Source organism: Nyctereutes procyonoides, unplaced genomic scaffold, assembly GCF_905146905.1.
Source record: "Nyctereutes procyonoides isolate TBG_1078 unplaced genomic scaffold, NYPRO_anot_genome, whole genome shotgun sequence".
Taxonomy (NCBI): Eukaryota; Metazoa; Chordata; class Mammalia; order Carnivora; family Canidae; genus Nyctereutes; species Nyctereutes procyonoides.
The window spans coordinates 35311283-35330193 of record NW_026575142.1 but is presented as its reverse complement, the minus strand read 5'-3'; the positions used below and the strand labels follow the sequence as shown (position 1 = coordinate 35330193).

At 40.8% G+C, this 18911-nt stretch overlaps 1 protein-coding gene across 2 annotated transcripts in view; it reads left to right on the top strand.

The window, feature by feature from the left end:
* Positions 1-941: 941 nt before the first annotated feature.
* The window catches only part of MARCHF6 (membrane associated ring-CH-type finger 6), an 82632-nt gene continuing 64662 nt past the window's right edge, over positions 942-18911 (top strand). The window contains exons 1-2 of one of the 2 annotated variants that reach the window (XM_055307708.1): positions 942-1182; positions 17293-17449. Coding sequence is in view for 1 of the 2 variants with exons in the window: in XM_055307707.1 (XP_055163682.1) it covers positions 1164-1182 (19 nt within the window). In the remaining variant the exon portion in view is untranslated. The remainder of the gene's footprint in view (positions 1183-17292; positions 17450-18911) is intronic. The other variant, XM_055307707.1, reaches the window with a different exon arrangement.

Genomic DNA, 18911 nt, shown 5'->3' with positions numbered 1-18911 from the left:
CATTCTGATTTGGGAGGCTCGGAGGAAGCGGGTCTTTCCAATTCCTTTAGTCACACAGATGGAAAAGATTGCTAGCATTCTTGAATCTATGTCTGCAAATCATCCGCATATTGTTTAAAATATTTGTGTGTTGTGTGTGGATGGTTACTTTGCTTTCTACTCAGGCGAGTCAAGGGTGGTGGCCTTTCTAAACCGTATTTTCTTTTTAAAAGTGTTTTATTTATTTATTCCTGAGAGACACACAGAGAGGGGCAGGGACACAGGCAGAGGGAGAAGCAGGCTCCCCGAGGGAGCCCCACGTGGGACTCAATCCCAGGACCCCGGGATCACGCGCTGGGCTGAAGGCAGACGCTCAACCGCTGAGCCCCGCCCCCCCGGGGGGGGGCATAAACCGTATTTTCCAAATAAACCTTCGCGGAGAGAAAAGGCAAGCTTATGCTGAGCAAAGGGGTGCGGCGGCCGGCGCAGAGGCGGGCTGGGCGCATCAGGTCCGCCGCTCTGGCCGAGCTGTTCGCGGTGGGCGCTCCGATCCTCAGCCTGGGGTTTACTGACGTCCTTCCAGCCGGGTCTCCCCGGGAGGGACCCCCCGCGGCGTGGGCGCGCGTCTTCTTTCAGTACTTCCTGGAAACGTGCGGCAGAACGCCCCAAGGGCCGAGCAAACATGCACATTCCTGGGCCCTCTGCAGACGGGCGGCACGAGCCGCTGGCGGCGCGGGGAGGGACGCGGAGCCCGTCTTGTCCCCCGGAGGATCCCTGAGCCTCCCAACACCGAGGCAGCCAGGAGCCCGGACACGGGAGACCCGCCGCCCCCGCCCCGCCCCGCCCCGCCCCGCCCCAGCGCCCGCCGGAGGCGGAAGTGACGGCACACGTCGTTGGGGCGCTCCCGCCCCTTCCGCCCGGCGCCCCGCCCAGGCCTCTCCGCTCCGCTCTCCCCGCCCCCCTCCCCTCTCACGTCCGCTTTCTGTCAGCCTGTGTCCCTCTCCCTCTCCCCCTCTCTCCTTCCTCTCGCTTCCTCTCTCGCACCTAGAGCACACGCACCTGCCCAGGCCCAGCTCCGCTCCCGCCTCCCTCCTCCCCTGCCCTCCCTCCCCACCCCGGCCGGAAGGCTCCGGCCCCGGCCGCGGGAGCCTCGCGGCTGCGTCACCGCCGCCCCCCCAGACAAGATGGACACCGCCGAGGAAGGTAAGCGGCGGCGCCCGCGCCCTTGCAGCAGCGCCTGGGTTCGGGCCAGGCCCGCGCCGACCGCGGCGCTCGAGGCGGGCGGCGGGCCTGGGCGGCGCGGCGCGGCGGGGGGCGCCTTCCTCGGGGCGGGGGCGCGCGGTGACAGCGGCGGGGTCGGGGCGCCCGGGGCCGTTTGCCCGCCGAGTTTGCCCGGCGCGAGGGGCGGCGGGGAGCGGAAGGTGACCGCTCGGCGCCCCCCGCCGTTTCCCGCCGGTGCGCACGGAGGGCGGGGGCGCGCCGGGGCCGGGGACTTGGAGCCGCGGGGATCGCGGCCCGGGCGGCCTCCCGTCCCCCCCCCCCCCCCCGCCCAGCCCCGGGGCCGCGCGGTGGTCGCCGCTCCGAGGGTGGGGGCGGATTCCACGCCCTTCCCCCGCTCGGTTTGGTCTTCCTTATTGTGGTTTCGCTTCTGGCCGCCCGGGCCCTCCCCTCGACAACAAAACTTCTTTGTTGACTCTGAAACTTCGCGAAAAATGCCCCGCCAGGTGACGGCCGGGCGCGGTGCGCTGAGCCCCGCGTGAGAACCTCGCCCGCGGCGGCCCTGCGCCCACCTCGGTAGTTCCCTGACGGGGAGGAGCGAGGTGCTTTGGGACTCTTTTGTTTCGGCGCGGCTTATTTTGTGCCGGATCCCTGACACCCAGGAAGCAGGGTTTTCTGTGCTTTGTGGTGTGAGTGCGTGTGTCTCGGATCCGGTTGTTTGGGAACAAGTAACCCTCGTAAACGGAGCGCAGAAGGTATGAGCACCTGTGAGTGTGGGGATGCATCGGCTTGTCCACCGAAGGTAGATTAATTTCCAGCGCCTTAATCCTTTTAGAATCTATCAAATAGTTTCATGAGCCTGTAGGGGAAATCGGTGAATTATCCCGTCCCCTGATGGCTTGGTTGTCAGCGAAGATGCCTTTACGCCTCGGCTGTGTTTGTGTGGGAATGTGTCTTCCGAGCCCCCCGGACCGAGATGTTGGTGGTTTTACGTGAAAATCCTGGAGTACCGCCACGGCGTGCAGTAGTAAGACAAGTTAGGTACTGTCTGTGTAACGAACTGGTAGATTCGATTTCTCAGGTTTTGAATAAATTTTTCCTCAGGTAGTAAGAGCCTCAACTGTAATGACGTTTGTGCGACAGTTTGCAGGGCGCGCTCATGCAGCTACACTTGGTCGGCACCGGCACCGTAGCCCCAGCGACCGGGGCGGTAGTGATATTTTTTGCGGATGTGGAAATTCAGGCTTAGTTATTTTAACAGCTTGTCCGAGTTTCACACACTCGCGAGAGATTCGAACCTGTAATATCGTCATTACACATGGAGTTTTCCGTTCATTAGGCTTCGGTTGTGTTTATTCTACACAGCGAGTGAAGCTGGTTGCTGCAGGAGACTGCTGGAAAAAGTAGTAAAGTGAAATTGCTGAGAGGTTAGGAATTACTTTGCTTTTGACAGATGGTCCTTGTGTGTGAATTTCCATCTGCATAGATTTCAGGTCATTTTGGATTCACATTTTAATGACTCAGTCTAGTAAGGCAAGTATTTACCACTTGATGTGTGTTGGCATATTATATTAAATTCCATTTTTTGAGCCTGGACACTTAGTACTTGCATACGTTTATGGTGCTGTAGTTCGTGGAAACCCAGGGATTTGCACGATCTGAGGGTTTATATGGAACCATGAAAGATTGATTTTCAGTGTCCTTCTAGTGCTTAAACATTTTTTTCCTTGTAAAGTTATAATTGGGTTAAGGTATAAATGATTTTTATTTATTGACTTGAACAGTATTTCTTATTGAAATAACTGATTTCGAGTACGTGTGTGCTGTGTATTTTGCTGAACACTTCATACACATTTAATTATCTCACCATTTTGAGATAGGCAGTATCCACTCTATGGAGAGGAACGGAGGGTTGGTATGATTAAGTGACTTGCCCAAGTCGTACAGGTAGCAAAGGTCAGAGGTAAGATTCAGACTTGGGTCTGTCAGACCCTATGGTTAAAATAGATAAAAATAACTTATTTTTGTCACTCCCTTTATAGGATGAATCATTTACATATCTTGACAGAACCTTTTTGGCATTTGTTTTATGAACTATTAATCATGAAATGAAAGCGAATTTTAATACTTCTCATGCCCACTTTTGCTAAGTTCCAAATTAGAAGACTTCTGAAATTTTCAAAACTAAAGTTAAACTTAACTTGAAAAAAGAAAAAAACATTGGAAGGAGAGGGAGGATTACAGAGGATTTCATGATAATGTGAAGAAAAGCTTGGAAACAACTGCTCTATTTGCTAAGTTAGTTATTACAGATTATTTCTTAAAATGAAAAAAATGCAGTTGGTTTTTTTATCTGATTACAAAATAAACAGGTTTTCTTTGTAGAAGACTCAAGAACGAGAGAAAATTACAAAAATAATGTAAAGAAAATGAAATTTAAAGAATTCTGTCACTTATTGTTAAAAACTGATGGTGTTTAGTTTTTTGTTTTTTTAATATGCCAGTCTGAGCAAACACACTGAGAATGTTACTAAAATGCCCAGTATACAAGGGGTGAAATAACATCTTGCTTTTTTCTAGGGTTCCATATATGGTGTTGTAATGCTCAAAATGTTTTGTATTGGTAATAAATAGTATTGAATTCTGTTATTTGCCAGATGAATTTCGGCCCTTCATATTAATGTTTGCTAGATTTTTTAAATATTTTTATTTTTATTTATTTATTCATGAGAGACACACAGAGAGAGAGAGAGAGAGGCAGAGAGGCAGAGATACAGTCAGAGGGAGAAACCGACTCCATGCAGGGAGCCGGATGTGGGACTCCATTCCCGGTCTTCAGGATCAAGCCCTGGACTGAACGCGGTGCTAAACCGCTGAGCCACCTGGGCTGCCCTGTTTGCTAGATTTTAAAGATCTCTAAAAAGTGCTCGATGTATTAAATTTTGTTTTTGTAAGATCAACAGGCTTATAATCCATTCTCATAAAACAAGATAAATGACTCATTTGTATTATTTGTATGTAGTTTCTGTGAGTGTAGATAGGTTATTAAACTGCTGTCATTAAATCTTTAAACTTCAGAGGATCTGAGCTTCCTCATTTTATGGTTTAGGAGTCTGATCTGCAATGCACTGAGATTTTTCAGTTTCAGGAAAAAAAAATCTGTCTTTTGTTTAAGGATATACATTTTCTAAAAGGAAACACACCACACTGTTGGAATGATGCAAGTATTGATGTATGAAACCCTCATGAAGATATTAAAGACATTTTGCCATAGTAGAATGTTCTAATTTCAGTCCAGGGATACAGACCTGACCTTTTTTTTTCTAAATTACTCTTTACCCTCGCAAGATGTAATAGGACATCTCAGTAATTTTTTTATGGAGTGCCAAAGAAGTTATTCTTTATGCTTTTGGGAAGCTACAGTGTTGGGAAGATATTGGAAAGATACGGTGTTGAAATGTATTACATTTGATTATGTTCTGTATTTACTATGGCAAAACCTGAGGTGATGGTTTTGGAAGAAATGAGTTAAAAGAATGGGAAGTTGTCAGAACCAGACAGCTAGTTACCATCTTTCTAGAACCACATGGTCTTTCATCTCTGCTTCCAGGCATGTCTGCTTCATTCTTCTCACCATGGATCAACTTTTACTGTCTTGGCATGCTCATCACCACCGAGCAGATATGAACTTATTTGACAAATGTTTATTGAACACCTGTTACAAGCCAGGCACTATTTTATGCACTTCGGGCTAGGCAGGGAACAAAATAGTCAAAATCCCTTATTTCATAAAGTTTACATTCTTGCTTTTAGCTTGGTAGGAGAGGAAGGGAAGACTGAAAAATTGTATGGCATAACTGGATGGTTATAAATGCTGTGGAGAAGAGTAAATCTATAGGGAATAAGGAGTGCCAGGATAGGAGGGAGGGTGTTGCAGTTTTAAATATGGCAGTGAAGGAAGGCCTCACTGAGAAGGAGCAAAGTAGGAGAGGGAGATAGACATGCGAATACTCTGTGGACAGAGCATTTTAGGCAAAGAAAGAATAGCCAGTGTGAAATCTCTAAGATGGGAGTATGCTAGGAATGTTTAAGTAATAACCAGGAGACCAGTGTAGCTGCAATGGAGTGAATGAGTTGGGCAAGAGTAGTAAATACAGTATGAGGTTAGAGAGATCATGGGGCCAGTGGGGAGTAATAGAAGTATGTAAGACTTGTCTTTACTTTTACTTTTGTGAGATAGCGTTTTGAACAGAGGTGAGGCATAAATTGTCTTGCCATTCTGTCACTGGCTATGTCCCTGGATATCTCTCTTTCCTGATCAACTTAATCTTAAATCCAAATTTCTGGAAGCTAGAATCTGATTAGCCCATGTTGGGTCAGGTGCCTACCCATGACCCAGTTAACTGGGTGGTGGTGGGGAAGATAATGGAAGAATAAAAATCATTATCAAAAGGCACAAACTAACAGTTATAAGGCCTGGAGATATAGTATACAGCATGGTGACTATAGTTAATACTGTATTATATATTTGAAAGTTGCTAAGAGAGTAGGTCTTAAAAATCCTTATCACAAGAAAATTATGTGTGGTGATGGATTTAACTAGACTCACTGTGGTGATCATTTCACAACATATACATATATTGAATCTATGTCATACACTTGAAACGAATATTATATGTAAGTTACATCTGAATAAAAAGAAAAGTCAGGGCTGTGTTCACTCTGGGTCAGGGTGGACATCCCAAAAATTGTCTTCGCCATTGTTGAATGCCTTCCAGGCTGGAATGCTGTGAGTGATTAATGTTGGGTTACCTGGGTATCCTTTTCCAGACCAGGCTTATTTTAGTTGGGCTTTACTTCTCTCCTGGAAGGACATGAAGATGGCTTATTTTTAGTATAATACAGGTAAAATGGAAAGAGTTCTTAAAAGGAGAACAGGAAGTAAGACCCCCAAGGAAAAACTTACTAATTCACACTATATTTTAGAATGCTATTTCAGTGGGCAAGGCACAGAGTTTAAGTTCAGGTAGTGGAGAAAGAAACAACAAATTCAGGCAGAATTTATGGAATATAGTGATTGATGAACTGATACAGGGAGGAGGATTTGAAAATGATTTCTAGTGCAGTTTCATTAGTTCTGAATGGGGAGAGAGAAATTCAGTTTTGGATTTTGTATTTGTAATGGGTGCCATAACAAAGTACCACAGATTGGGGGGCTTCAGTGGTAAAAAGTTATTTTCTTACACTTCTCAGAGAACAGAAGGTGTCTGCAGAGCTGGTAGCTTCTGAAGCTTCTGTCCTTGGTTTGCAGATTTTTGTCTTCCTGTGTCTTCATGTGGTTTTTTCCTTTGCACGTCTGTGTCCTAATCTCTTTTTTACGAAGGCACGAGTCCTGTTGAATTAGGGCCCACCCTAATGACCTTATTTTTAACTTAATTACCTCCTTAAAGACCCTGTTGTCTACTAACACAGTCATTCTGAGGTTCTAGGGGTTAGAACTTCAATATATGAATCTTGGTGGGACTCCTGGGTGGCTCAGTTGGTTAAGGGTCTGCCTCCAGCTCAGGTCGTGATCCCAGGGGTCCTGGGATTGAGCCCTTGTGATGTTGGACTCTGCTCAGCGGGGACTCTGCTTCAACCATTCCCTCTGCTTCTCCCCTCCTCCCCCCCCAATGCTTGCATACTTTCTCTCTGGGTCCCTCAAATAAGTAAAACCTGAATTTGGTGCAGCTGGCAGAAACAAGATAGTTCAGTCCATAACAGACATGGCGAGTTCTTGAAGGCTTGGAAGACATTGAAATATTTTCTGTACACGTTTTTTAGAACTGAACTTCATTATGATATTCTTTTTACTTTTTCTCTCTTCCTACCCCCAACTTGTGTATTTTTTAATGATAGGTTGATAAGGTATAGTTTACATATAATCACATTAGGAGATTCCTTTTTTTTTTTTCATTTGTTTATCAAGTATGGAATACCTGCTATGTTCTTAGGCCCTTTGCCAACTGTTTTCTGCGTGAATTTCATTTCCCTCTTTATTAGCCATTTCAGAGTTCTTTCTTTCTTTATTTTTTATTTTTTTAATTAATTTTATTAATTTTTATTAAGGAACAGTTTGAAACCATTGCTCTTAGAATTCCTTTATACTTTTAAATACTGAGGACTTTTTTTAAAAAATTTTTTTAAATTTTTATTTATTTATGATAGTCACAGAGAGAGTGAGAGAGGCAGATACACAGGCAGAGGGAGAAGCAGGCTCCATGCACCAGGAGCCCGACGTGGGATTCGATCCCCGGTCTCCAGGATCGTGCCCTGGGCCAAAGGCAGGCACCAAACCGCTGCGCCACTCAGGGATCCCAGTACTGAGGACTTTTGTTTTTGATATCTTTTTACTATATTAGAAATGAAAACAACTTTAAATGCAATACATGTTAACAAAAATAACTTTATGATAAGTGCATTTTCCAAGACAAAAAAACTTTAGTGAGTAGCATTGTTTCCATTTTTTGCAAACTTCTCTTTATGTCTGGATTATTAGAAGACAATTGGATTCACATATCTGCCCCTGCAATTACTCTTACCTATGTTTTAGTTAAAGTGTGTGAAGGAGATTGGGCTTCACACAGATAATTTGAAAAGGGAGATGTATTTTCAGGTAATTTTTGATGTCCTTTGGTACTATGCCAAAATTCAAGTGGTAGTTTTTTAAAGCAGTATAACATTTGAAAGCATATAAATCTCTTTTTAAAAATTAAAACAACTTAAATTAAAATCCATTCATAAACGGACAATTGATTTTTGACTTAAAATACAAAAGCAGTTTGGTGGAGAAAGTATAGTTTCAACAAATGGTGCTGGAATAATTGACTAGCCATAGGCAAAAAAATGAACTTTGAGCCATACCTTGCACCATATACCAAAATTAAAAGGGATGTTAGATGTAAATGAAAAACCTGTGAAACTTTTAGAAGAAACTCTAGGAGAAAACCTTCGTGATGTTGGGTTAGGCTAAAATTTCAACACTAAAAGTATGATCTGAAATAAGTAGTTGATAAATTAGACGGCATCAAAATTCACAACTTAAAAAACAAACAAACAAACAAAAAACAAAATTCACAACTTGTGCTCTTTGAAAGACACTGTTAAGAGAATGAGGACAGCCCACAGAAAATGTTTGCAAAATGTATATCAGATAAAGGACTCATTGGAGTACATTAAAAAACTCTCAAAACTCAGTAAGAAAACGAATGACCCAGTTTAAGAGATTTGTACACTTCACCAGAGAATATATGCACATGGCTAATAAGCATATGAAAAGATGCTGAGCATCACTGGTCATTACATACATGCAAATCAAAACCACAGTGAAATAATTCACACCCACTAGGATGACTGTAATCAAAAGGGACAGATAATCAGTGTTGGCAGGGATATGGAAAATTGGAACCTTCATTCGTTGCTGGGGAAAATGTAAAATACAGCGTGGCTAACCTCAAAAAGTTACAGAGTTGCCATATGACCCAGCATTTCCATTCCTAGGTATATACACAGGAGAATTCAGAATATATGTTCACACCCCGTTGCCTATTGATGATGAATGGATAAGCAAAATGTAGTATATCTATAAAGTGGAATATTAGTTGGCAATACAAAGGAATGAAATACTGGCATAATAGCTTGGTTGAACCTCACAAATTTTGTGCTAAGTGAAAGAAACTGGTCATGAAACTCCACATTCTAAGTGATCCAAATTGTGTGATTGATATGTTCTCAAATAGACAAATCTATATAAAGAGAAAAGATGGGGGGCAGCCTGGGTGGCTCAGCGGTTTAGCGCCGCCTTTAGCCCAGGGCCTGATCCTGGAGACCTGGGATCGAGTCCCACGTCAAGCTCCCTGCATGGAGCCTGCTTCTCCCTCTGCCTGTGTCTCTGCCTTTCTCTCTCTCTCTGTCTCTCATGAATAAATAAATAAAATCTTAGAGAGAGAGAGAGAGAGAGAGAGACAGACAGAAGATGGGGAATGACTGTTAATAGTTACAAGGTTCCTTTTTGTAATGATGAAGATGTTAACAAATTAGATTGTGGTACTGGTTACATCACTCTCTAAATACATTAAAAGCCATTTAGTGAATTGTATACTTTAGTTGCTGAGCTTTATAGTATGTATATTTCAGTAAGGCTGTTAACAAAATAAAGCTACGATGAGATATCACTACAGAAGTATTAGAATAAATGAAATGATAAAGTATGAGTGTACCAAATGTTAGAATGTGGAGCAACAGGAACTTTCATATACTACTGGGATGTAAAGTGGTACAACAACCACTTTGGAAATCAGTGTAGCAGTTTCTAAAAAAGTTAAAGATGCAGTTAACGTATAACCCAGCTATAGTAATGGTAGGAACTTACTAAGAGAAATGAATGCATACAAACTCATGTATGTGAATGTATATAGCAGTTTTATTTGTAAAATCCTGTAACTTGAAGCAACCCAAATGCCCATCATCAGATTAATGGATAGAGAAATTCTATACAATGGAATATTAGTCTGTGATGAAAAGAAATGAACAAAAAAATGAACAATTGATACATGCAACAACATAGATGAATCTCAAAATAATTATGAGTGAAAGAAGCCAGAGTATGTGCCACTTACATAGAACTCTAAAAAACACAAATTAACCCATAGTACTAGAATGCAGATTGATGGTTGCCTAGGAATGGGGCTGAGGGAAGAGTGGGATGGAGAGATTATCAAGGGACTTGAGTTAATTTTGGTGGTGATGGCTATGTTCATTATCTCAACTGTGGTGACAGTTTTATCATTGACAAGCATATCAAGTGATTCTTTTTCCTTGTTTCTTTTTCTATTTATTCATGAGAGACACAGAGAGAGAGGGATACAGACATGGGCAGAGGGAGAAGCAGGCTCCCTTGAGTCCCTAAGAGACTCAATCCCGGACCCTGGGATCACACCTTGAGCCGAAGGCAGATGCTTAACTGCTGAGCCACCCAGCATCCCAAGTGATAACCCTTTCTTTTTCTTTTTATTCTTTTTTTTTTACCCTTTATTTTTCTATTTTTATTTTTTTCTTTAAATTTTATTTATTTATTCATGAGAGACCCAGAGAGAGGCAGAGACAGAAGCAGGCTCCATGCCATGCAGGAAACTTGATGTGGGACTCAATCCCTGGACTCCAGGATCATGCTCTGGGCCAAAGGCAGGCACCAAACCACTGAGCCACCCAGGCGCCCCTGATAACCCTTTAAATGCATTTTATTGTATATCAGTTATTCCCCAATAAAGTTGTATTTTTTTTTTTTTTTAAGATTTTTGAGAGAGTGTGTGTATGCACAGAGGAGAGTGAGAGGAAGAAGCCGACTCCATGCTGAGCAGGAAGCCCCATATGGGGCTTCATCTCAGGACTTTGGGATCATGATCTGAGATGAAGGCAGTTGCTTAAGCAACTACCCAGGCATGCCCCTCAAAAGCTCTTTTTAAAAACCCATTGTGTTTTTTTTTGTTGCTATTTATGCATGGTTTTGTAACATCATATATTGGTCTTTTGGTAGATAATCCCTGAGTTATGCAGATCTTCCAAATGTTGACACGTTTCATGGGTATTATAAAAGCTTACATTCATTAACATCACTACCTGTCTCATTTTGAAAAATCTTTTAGGTAGTGGGGAAGCTGTCATGCTCATTGTGGATACAAAATTTCTAAAATCCTGATTTTTCCTTGAAAATTTGGTTTTTATCACGGGCAGAAAATATCATTAGTTTTCCTTGGCTCCTAGGCTCACTCCATGCTTTTGTTTTAAAATATCTGCTGAATACCCAGATCTGTCTGAATATAACTTTTGTTTTTTCAGTTTTTTTAGCTATGGTAAAAATGATGTTTCAAAAACAAACATCATGTTTCATGGGAGGAAAAACAGCTAGTTTGGCTGGTAACTCCAAAGATTTTACAAAGTACCTTTTCTTGAGGCAGCTGTTGCTGTTGAGATCAAGTCCAGGAATGAGCCCATATTCTCTGTATTTTCCAGTTCTAAAAACTTCTGATACGTTGTTCTTTAATTTTTTTTTTGTTTTTTGTTTTTTATTCTTTAAATATTATATATATTTTTTGTAGTCCTGGTCTGAAGAGACAGAAAACACATAGCTAACCAGAGCAAGGTGAAAGAATTACTAAGCTATAGTAAGAGGGTCCTTATAAAGATGTAAAGAATACTGTAAAGGGTACCCAGCACAGGAGGGAGAGTATCCACATGGAGACAGATTGGGAAGAGGTAGGGCCACTCCTTACAGCTGTGGTTAGACATCAGTGAAGGAGTGTGGAGTGCATGAGAGCCAGAGCTGATGGATGGGCTTGCAGGGGAATTGGATACTGCTCTTGGGTACAAGGCCTGGAGTGTATTGGGTTCTTGTCAGTAGGGTTGTAAAAGGTGGTCATTATAATAAATAAACCTACTGACAGTGCAGCAGGAGTCAGAAAATCACCTCCTCCTGTGTAGTCCCTCCAGCACCCTCTACTGAAAATTTGTTTTAAAAACTGCTTTCGAGTTCAGTCTCTTACCACTGAACAGGTACTGAAGGACGAATTTGGAACTGAGGGGAAAGTGGTTGATACCTGGCACACTCCTCCTATAGTTGTTGGAGCCACTTCCAGTGCTGCTGAACTCACTTCCACCACTGCTGCTGGTGGAATCATTACCAGGGGGCACCTGGCTGCCTCAGGTGGAAGAGCATGTGACTCTTCATCTCCAGGTTGTGAGTTCAAGCCCCACAGATTATTTAAGTAAATAAAACTTGAAAGAAAAAAAAAGAATCACCACCAGGATTTCTATATCTACTGCAGTTGTTCACAGCACCTGCAATTAGCTGCCACAGCTGTTTTCAGAGCCAGAAGTAGAAAATGGCTTTACCTTTTCCCTCGAAGTGCTTCTCTTTGATTCAGTGCAACTTGAACCTAGTCATCAAAGAGGCCAAAAAATGTAGTTATCAGACTTCCAGGAGCAGTAGTACAGGTGAAGTTTGTAATTACCAGTAATCTGAAGAGTGAAGAAAATAACTAAACCTTGGGATACATGTGGACTTGGACCTTTATTTTGCAAGGCCTGTAACACATGCATTTTTTATAGGTAAAATTTCACAGTTGGAAAGGAAGTATTTTCCACAAATTTTTACTTTTTTTTTTCTTGTAATGTAAAAACAAAGAAGCACTAGAAACTTTGGGCATTAGGTGAAACTAAGGAAATCTGAATAAACTGGATTTTAGTTAATGATGTGTAAATATTGGCTTTGTAAATTTAACAAAAGTACCATGCTAATGTAGATGTTAGTCATAGGGGATACTGGGTGCTGTGTATATGTGAACACATTGCACTGTCTTAAATTTTCTGTAAATGTAAAATTGGCCTGAAAAATAAAGTCTAATACTTTAACAATCCTTTGTTTATTGAATTATCACTAGAAGGATAATTATCAGAAGGATTTTGCAGACATTTTGAAATCTTATGTGGAAATACTTTCAAGGTAGATAATGGCCTAAAAATTGTGACATATACCCAAAGCTTTTAGGGTTTTCTTTTCTTTTTTTTTTTTTTTTTTTTGTAGTAGGCACTTAGGATATATTTGGTGAGCTGAACTGTTGGCTAGAAAGACGAATGGGATAGCCAAACCAACATGGGTTTGACTTTGAACAGCTGGTTCCAACTTGATAGCCTACTCTTACTGATTGGTCTTTTCTCCCTCCCTCTCATTTCCTGGGCTATCTCCATACTAAGCCATTAAGGATTTGAAGTTTTTCAGTAAACGAAAAAGCCACCTTTATATTTATTGAGTTAGGCACGGTGCTAGGAACTTCTAAAAGATATGCTTTGTGAAGATACTAGGTATTCAAATGCAACAGAAGTTCCTACAGGATTAAACAGAAAAGCAGGAAGAACCTGAGGAGATGTAGGGGGAAAGCTGAAAAGTGGGAAGAGTTTTGCTTTACTGTTTGTAAATTGATTTACATTCATGTCAAGTGAACTGCAATGCTTTTATTTTGGCCTGAGCAGGATTTGTGATTTTATTGCATGTATATCTGGTGGGAGCCTTATTCTACCTCAGAACTTTATTATTTCAGTTTTAGTAAAGGGCCTCAGGCTGTGCCTTTTGTAGACATTCCTCTTTTATAACCTTGGTTGTATTACCCTGTTGAGGTTTTGGGCGATGGGATTGATCTTCATATGCAAAATAGGTTTATTCTTTCTTTGACTTTTCTGTGTTGGTGGTAGTTGTGCTTGTTTTAGGTCCCACCTTTACCCCCTGCTCCGCTGTTCTTGCCCCCAAAGCTGCTAAGACCCTTTATGAAACAGGATGGGCTAATTTGTGTCTTAGTCACAAACTACCTCTAAATCTCAGCAGCTTAAAGCAACAAAAAGTCCTTTCTCACTGAATATTATGTCTAATACAGGCTGGGAGGAGATGCCCCTGCTGATTGTGGTCACTTGGAGACCTAGATTGGTGGAGATTCTATCTTAGGGTGTGCTTCCACGATCATTGAGGCAGGAAAATGCACTGTAATGTATTATGTCCATAAGCTCCCATAGTTTTCTACCCAGAAGTGATATACATTACTGTAGCTCATATTTCATTGATTGAAATAAGTCATGTGTCCATGTCTAATTTCAGAGGTGGCAGGGAAGTGCAGCCTACTCTTTATCCAGAAAATGGAATGCCAGAAATATTTGATGTCCAATGCTGATGTCCTCCACAATCCCTTACCATATTAATTGTTATCTGGCTGGATGAAATTAATGTGCTTGTTGGGATACATTTCAATACACAACTTGATTAGTGAAGGAAACAATAATTTCTTTCCATGTCATTATCCTTTCTCATTTGTTCTTCTCATATGTCTATTTAGATAATACATTAGGAAGTCTTCTTAAAGTGTAACGTAAATACAGTAAAATTTACCTTAATGTCCATGAGGGGGCAGCCCGGATAGCTCGGCAGTTTAGCGCCGCTTTTAGCCCAGGGTGGGATCCTAGACACCCGGGATCCAGTCCCATGTCAGGCTCCCTGCATGGAGCCTGCTTTTCCCTCTGCCTGTGTCTCTGTACGTCACTCTCTCTCTCTCTGTGTGTTCTCTAATGAATAAATAAATAAAATCTTAAAAAAAATGTCCATGAGGGTTTTTTGTCTGGGATAGCTCTTTTTTTTTTTTTTAAAGATTTTATTTATTTATTCATAGACACAGAGAGAGAGGGGCAGAGACACAGAGGGAGAAGCAGGCGCCACGCAGGGAGCCCGATGTGGGACTCGATCCCTGGTCTCCAGGATCACACCCCAGACTGCAGGCGGCACCAAACCGCTGTGCCACCGGGGCTGCCCTAGGATAGCTTAATTTTTAAATTTAATTTCAGTGTAGTTAACATACAATATTACATTAATTTCAGGTGTACAATATAATAATTCAGCAGTTCTATATGTTACTCAGTGCTCATCAGCATAAGTGTACTCTTAATCTCCTTTACCTATTTCACCCCATTCCCCCACCAATCTCCCTTCTGGTAACCATCTGTTTCTTCTGTTGTAGTTACGAGTCTGTTTTTTGGTTTCTCTATCTCTTTTTTTCCCCTTTGTTTCTTAAGTTCCACATATGAGTGAGATCGTATGATATTTGTCTTTCTCTGACTTACTTCACTTAGCATTATACCTTTTAGATTCATCTATGCTGTTGCAAATGGCAAGATTTCATTTTTTTTGTGGCTGAATATTCCATTGGGTATGATGTATATTATATATGTATAAATAAAACAAGTAAAATGCAATTTTTGTATATACATATATGCCATATCTTCTTTGTCTATTTCTACATGGTATTGTCCCTGAGTTTTTGACAGATGGATACATACAGTCATGTACCTAGCACATTCAAGGGATGGACTAGATCAGCCACCTCTCAAATATCCCTGTTCCCTTTTATGATCAATCCCACCCCCAGACCCTGGCAACCACTGATACATTCCTTTGTATTTTTACCTTTTCTAGAATGTCCTAAATGGAATAATCTAATACGTAGCTTTTTCAGTCTGGCTTCTTTTGCTTAAGGCATAATGCATTTGAGATTTTTTCACATTGTATCAATCAGTATTTCATTCCTTTTTATTGCTTAGTAGTCTGTTGTAGAAAAGAATACTGAACATACCACAGGTTTTTTTTCCAGTTGTGGAATGCTTTGATTAGTTTCCATTTTGGGGAAATTATGAATGAAGCCATTATACAAATTTATATGGGTTTTTGTACAAGCATAAGTTTTCATTTTACTTAGTTAAGTACCTAAGGATATGATTGCTGGATCATATGGTAAGAGTGTTTTTTTTTTTTTTCTTTCTGTCATTTTAACCAGTATGTAGTGATACTCTGTGGTTTAAAATTCTTTTATGGTAGAATATACATAACAAAATTTACCATTCTAACCATTTTTAAATGTACAATTCACTGTGAATTCACCATATTCACAAATATGGACACTTGTGCAACCATCACCATCCTATTGTGCTTTTAAGTTGCACTTTCCTAATGACCTCAGCATTTTTTCATTTGTATACCTTCTTTGGTGACATATCTGTTCAAATCCTTTCCTGGTGTTTTTGTTTGTTTGTTTGTTTGTTTGTTTGTTTTGTTTTGAACTGTTTTCTTATTGTTAAGACCCCAATTAGTAAGCTGGAAAGGACTTAGAAAATTCACAAAGAAAGAAAACTTGGTAAAATGTGGAAGTGTTGGCTTCACTAGTCATTATTAGCTACTGTACTACCTAATTACTTTATATTTCAGTGGTGTAATGTGGTTGCCAGAGGGAGCAGTCTACTGTAGAAATGGAAGACTATAACAAAGTTAGAAGAGTAGACAGTAAAGATACATAGAATACTGACATGAAATTGTGGAAAAAAAATAAAACATTCAAGAGAAGATCATACAGCAGAATTGGAAAAATAAGCAAGTCAAAGGGAATGTTCTTTTGTAATTGGTGGTTGTGTTTTAATCCTAATATCTTCATTTACTTGCTTGATAATTTAGTTGGGCCTCAGTAACTAAAACAGAGTTAGCTAAGCTAGGTCTGCTCCCCTCTTGGCCTAGGCTGGCAGAGGTGGTGTTGGGCCACATTTTTTCCCCTGTGGTATTTGGGTAGGGTACAGAGATATTTATTGTCAAAAAATTTACTGTCTTGCTAGGTTGCTGCTTTCCTGGTCTTTGGTTTTTTGGAGGGAAATTGTCTGTTCCCAGTGGTGTTTTCAGGTTGTCAGCTTCTCCACCTCCACCACCAGTCCCCAGGATACATGAAGCAAAACACAAATCCAGACAACTCAAGTGCATGTGATTTCTTGGGTCATCAGTTCCCTTTCTGCTCTGCCTTTTCTTCACTTTTTAGAGCCTTCTTGTGTTTATAAGTCTTCTTGTAGTATTGATTGCCTCTTTCCTCTAGAGGTAACTACTGTGCTGACTTATAATAATAAATGTTAGTTTCTCCTGTTTGAACTTTTTACATGTAGAATAGATACTCTTTGTGTCATTTGTGTGTGTGTGAGAGTTATCACTAAACATTAGTATACAATAAATCCAAATGGTGGTTGTAGTTTTAGTTGGTTTATTTTGATTGCCATATCATATTCAATTGTGTGAATATACCAAAATTTATGTATTTTACTGTTGATAGACAGTTTGGTAGTTTCCATTTTGGAGGTAGAGCCCAACATGGGGCCTGAACCCATAACCCTGAGATTGAGACCTGAGCTGAAATCAAGACCCGGAAGCTCAATCGACTGAGCCACCCAGGTGCCCCCATTTGGGAGGTATTTTTATTGAAACTGCTGCTATGAATGTTCTTATACATGTCTTTGAACAAAAGTTTCAAGAAACTATTGATTTTAATAGTAAGATATTAGCAAATTATTATGTAAATATATGCTGTAGACATCATCACATATAAAAGATGTGTATTTTCCCCCAAAATTGTTATACAAAATTAGGAACTGCTAATAGTTTATGTATCCTTCCAGAAAAAATGTTTTGCTCTGTATTCCTATGCCTTGTTGCAGATTTTTCTACTGGAACATGGATTGGCAGGGAAGAAGCTTCAGTTCCTTCGTAGTCTGCACACAGACTAGCTAAGGACATTTAATTGAAGATATAGAGTGAGAGCAGGTGCAGCCTTTCATTTTGGCAGCTTTTCCCAGCTTCCAGTGTCCTAATAAGGTATGACTATGCCCATGACACACAGTCTAAGCAGGGATTGGGGCCTGCTGAACAGACAAATATTTGCCTTACAAGTATTTTATAGCTAAGGCTTATCACCATTCTAGTTTATTTATACCAACAATCTTCACCTTTCCATTTAGAGTAATATTTATACCTGAGGTGCTTTTGAATAAAACTCAGTCACATCTTCACGATGTGGGAAACAACAGGATCAGTACTGCAGAAGAGATTTATGATACTCTTTGGACCAAATTCTGTATTACAGTCATTTAGATTAAATGGTTTTAAATTAGAAATGAGTTGTTGGTTGCACAGAAAGAGGCTTTTAGGAATGTTGAGACATTATTTAAATCTTCTGCTTTCTTCCCTCGATGAAGATATAGCCAGGGAAAGTTTTAGCACATTTTTAAAAACATGATCAGAGAAATAAAATCTAACATGAGTTTTTAAATTTGTGTGTACATTCATATTAAATAAGTCACATGCTAAGTCCTCTTGCTGAAGAACTTCATTGATAATATTGGAATTGGTAGTGTCAGTACAATAAAAGTTCAACTGTGATATTTGTAAACTACGTGTTTAATTGACCATTGCTTATTTTTAAAAGTTTTATTATGTAAAATTGTATTCTTTTTTTAAAAAAGATGTTATTTATTTATTTAGAGTGTGTGTGCACAAGCAAGGGAGGAAGGGCAGAGGGAGAGAGACAGTCTTAAGCAGGCTCCATGCTCAGTGTGCATTCAGATCTGGGGCTTGATCTCATGACCCTGAGATTATATGACCTGAGCTGAAATCAAGAATCAGATGCTTAACTGACTCTGCCACCTAGACTCCTAAAGATTTGATTTGATTTGATTGATTTTCAGAGGTAGAATTTGGTGATTCATCAGTTGCATGTAACACCTGTTGCTCACCACATTATGTGCCCTCCTTTTAAATGCTCATCACCCAATTTCTGCATCCTCCCACTCTCCTCCCCTCCAGCAACCCTCAGCTTGTTTCCTATAGTTAAAAGTCTCTTATGATGGGACGCATTGGTGACTCAATGGTTGAGCATCTGCCTTTGGCTCAGGTTGTGATCCCAAGGTCCTGGGATCAAGTCCCGCATCAGGCTCTCCTCAGGAAGCTTGCTTCTGCCCTGCCTATGTGTCGCCCCTCTCTCTGTCTCTCTCATGAATAAATAAATAAATTTTTTTTAAAAAGAGTCTTTTATGATCTGTCTCCTCCTCTGATTTCATCTTATTTTATCTTCCCTTCTCTTCCATCTGTGTTTTGTTTCTTAAATTCCACATGAATGCTATCTTATGTTTGTCTTTCTCTGACATTTCATTTCACATAATACCCTCTAGTTCCATCCATGTTGTTGCAAATGGCAAGATTTCATTCTTTTTGATGGTTGAGTCAATATTCCATTGTATATACATAGCACATCTTCTTTATCCATTCATCTGTTAATGGA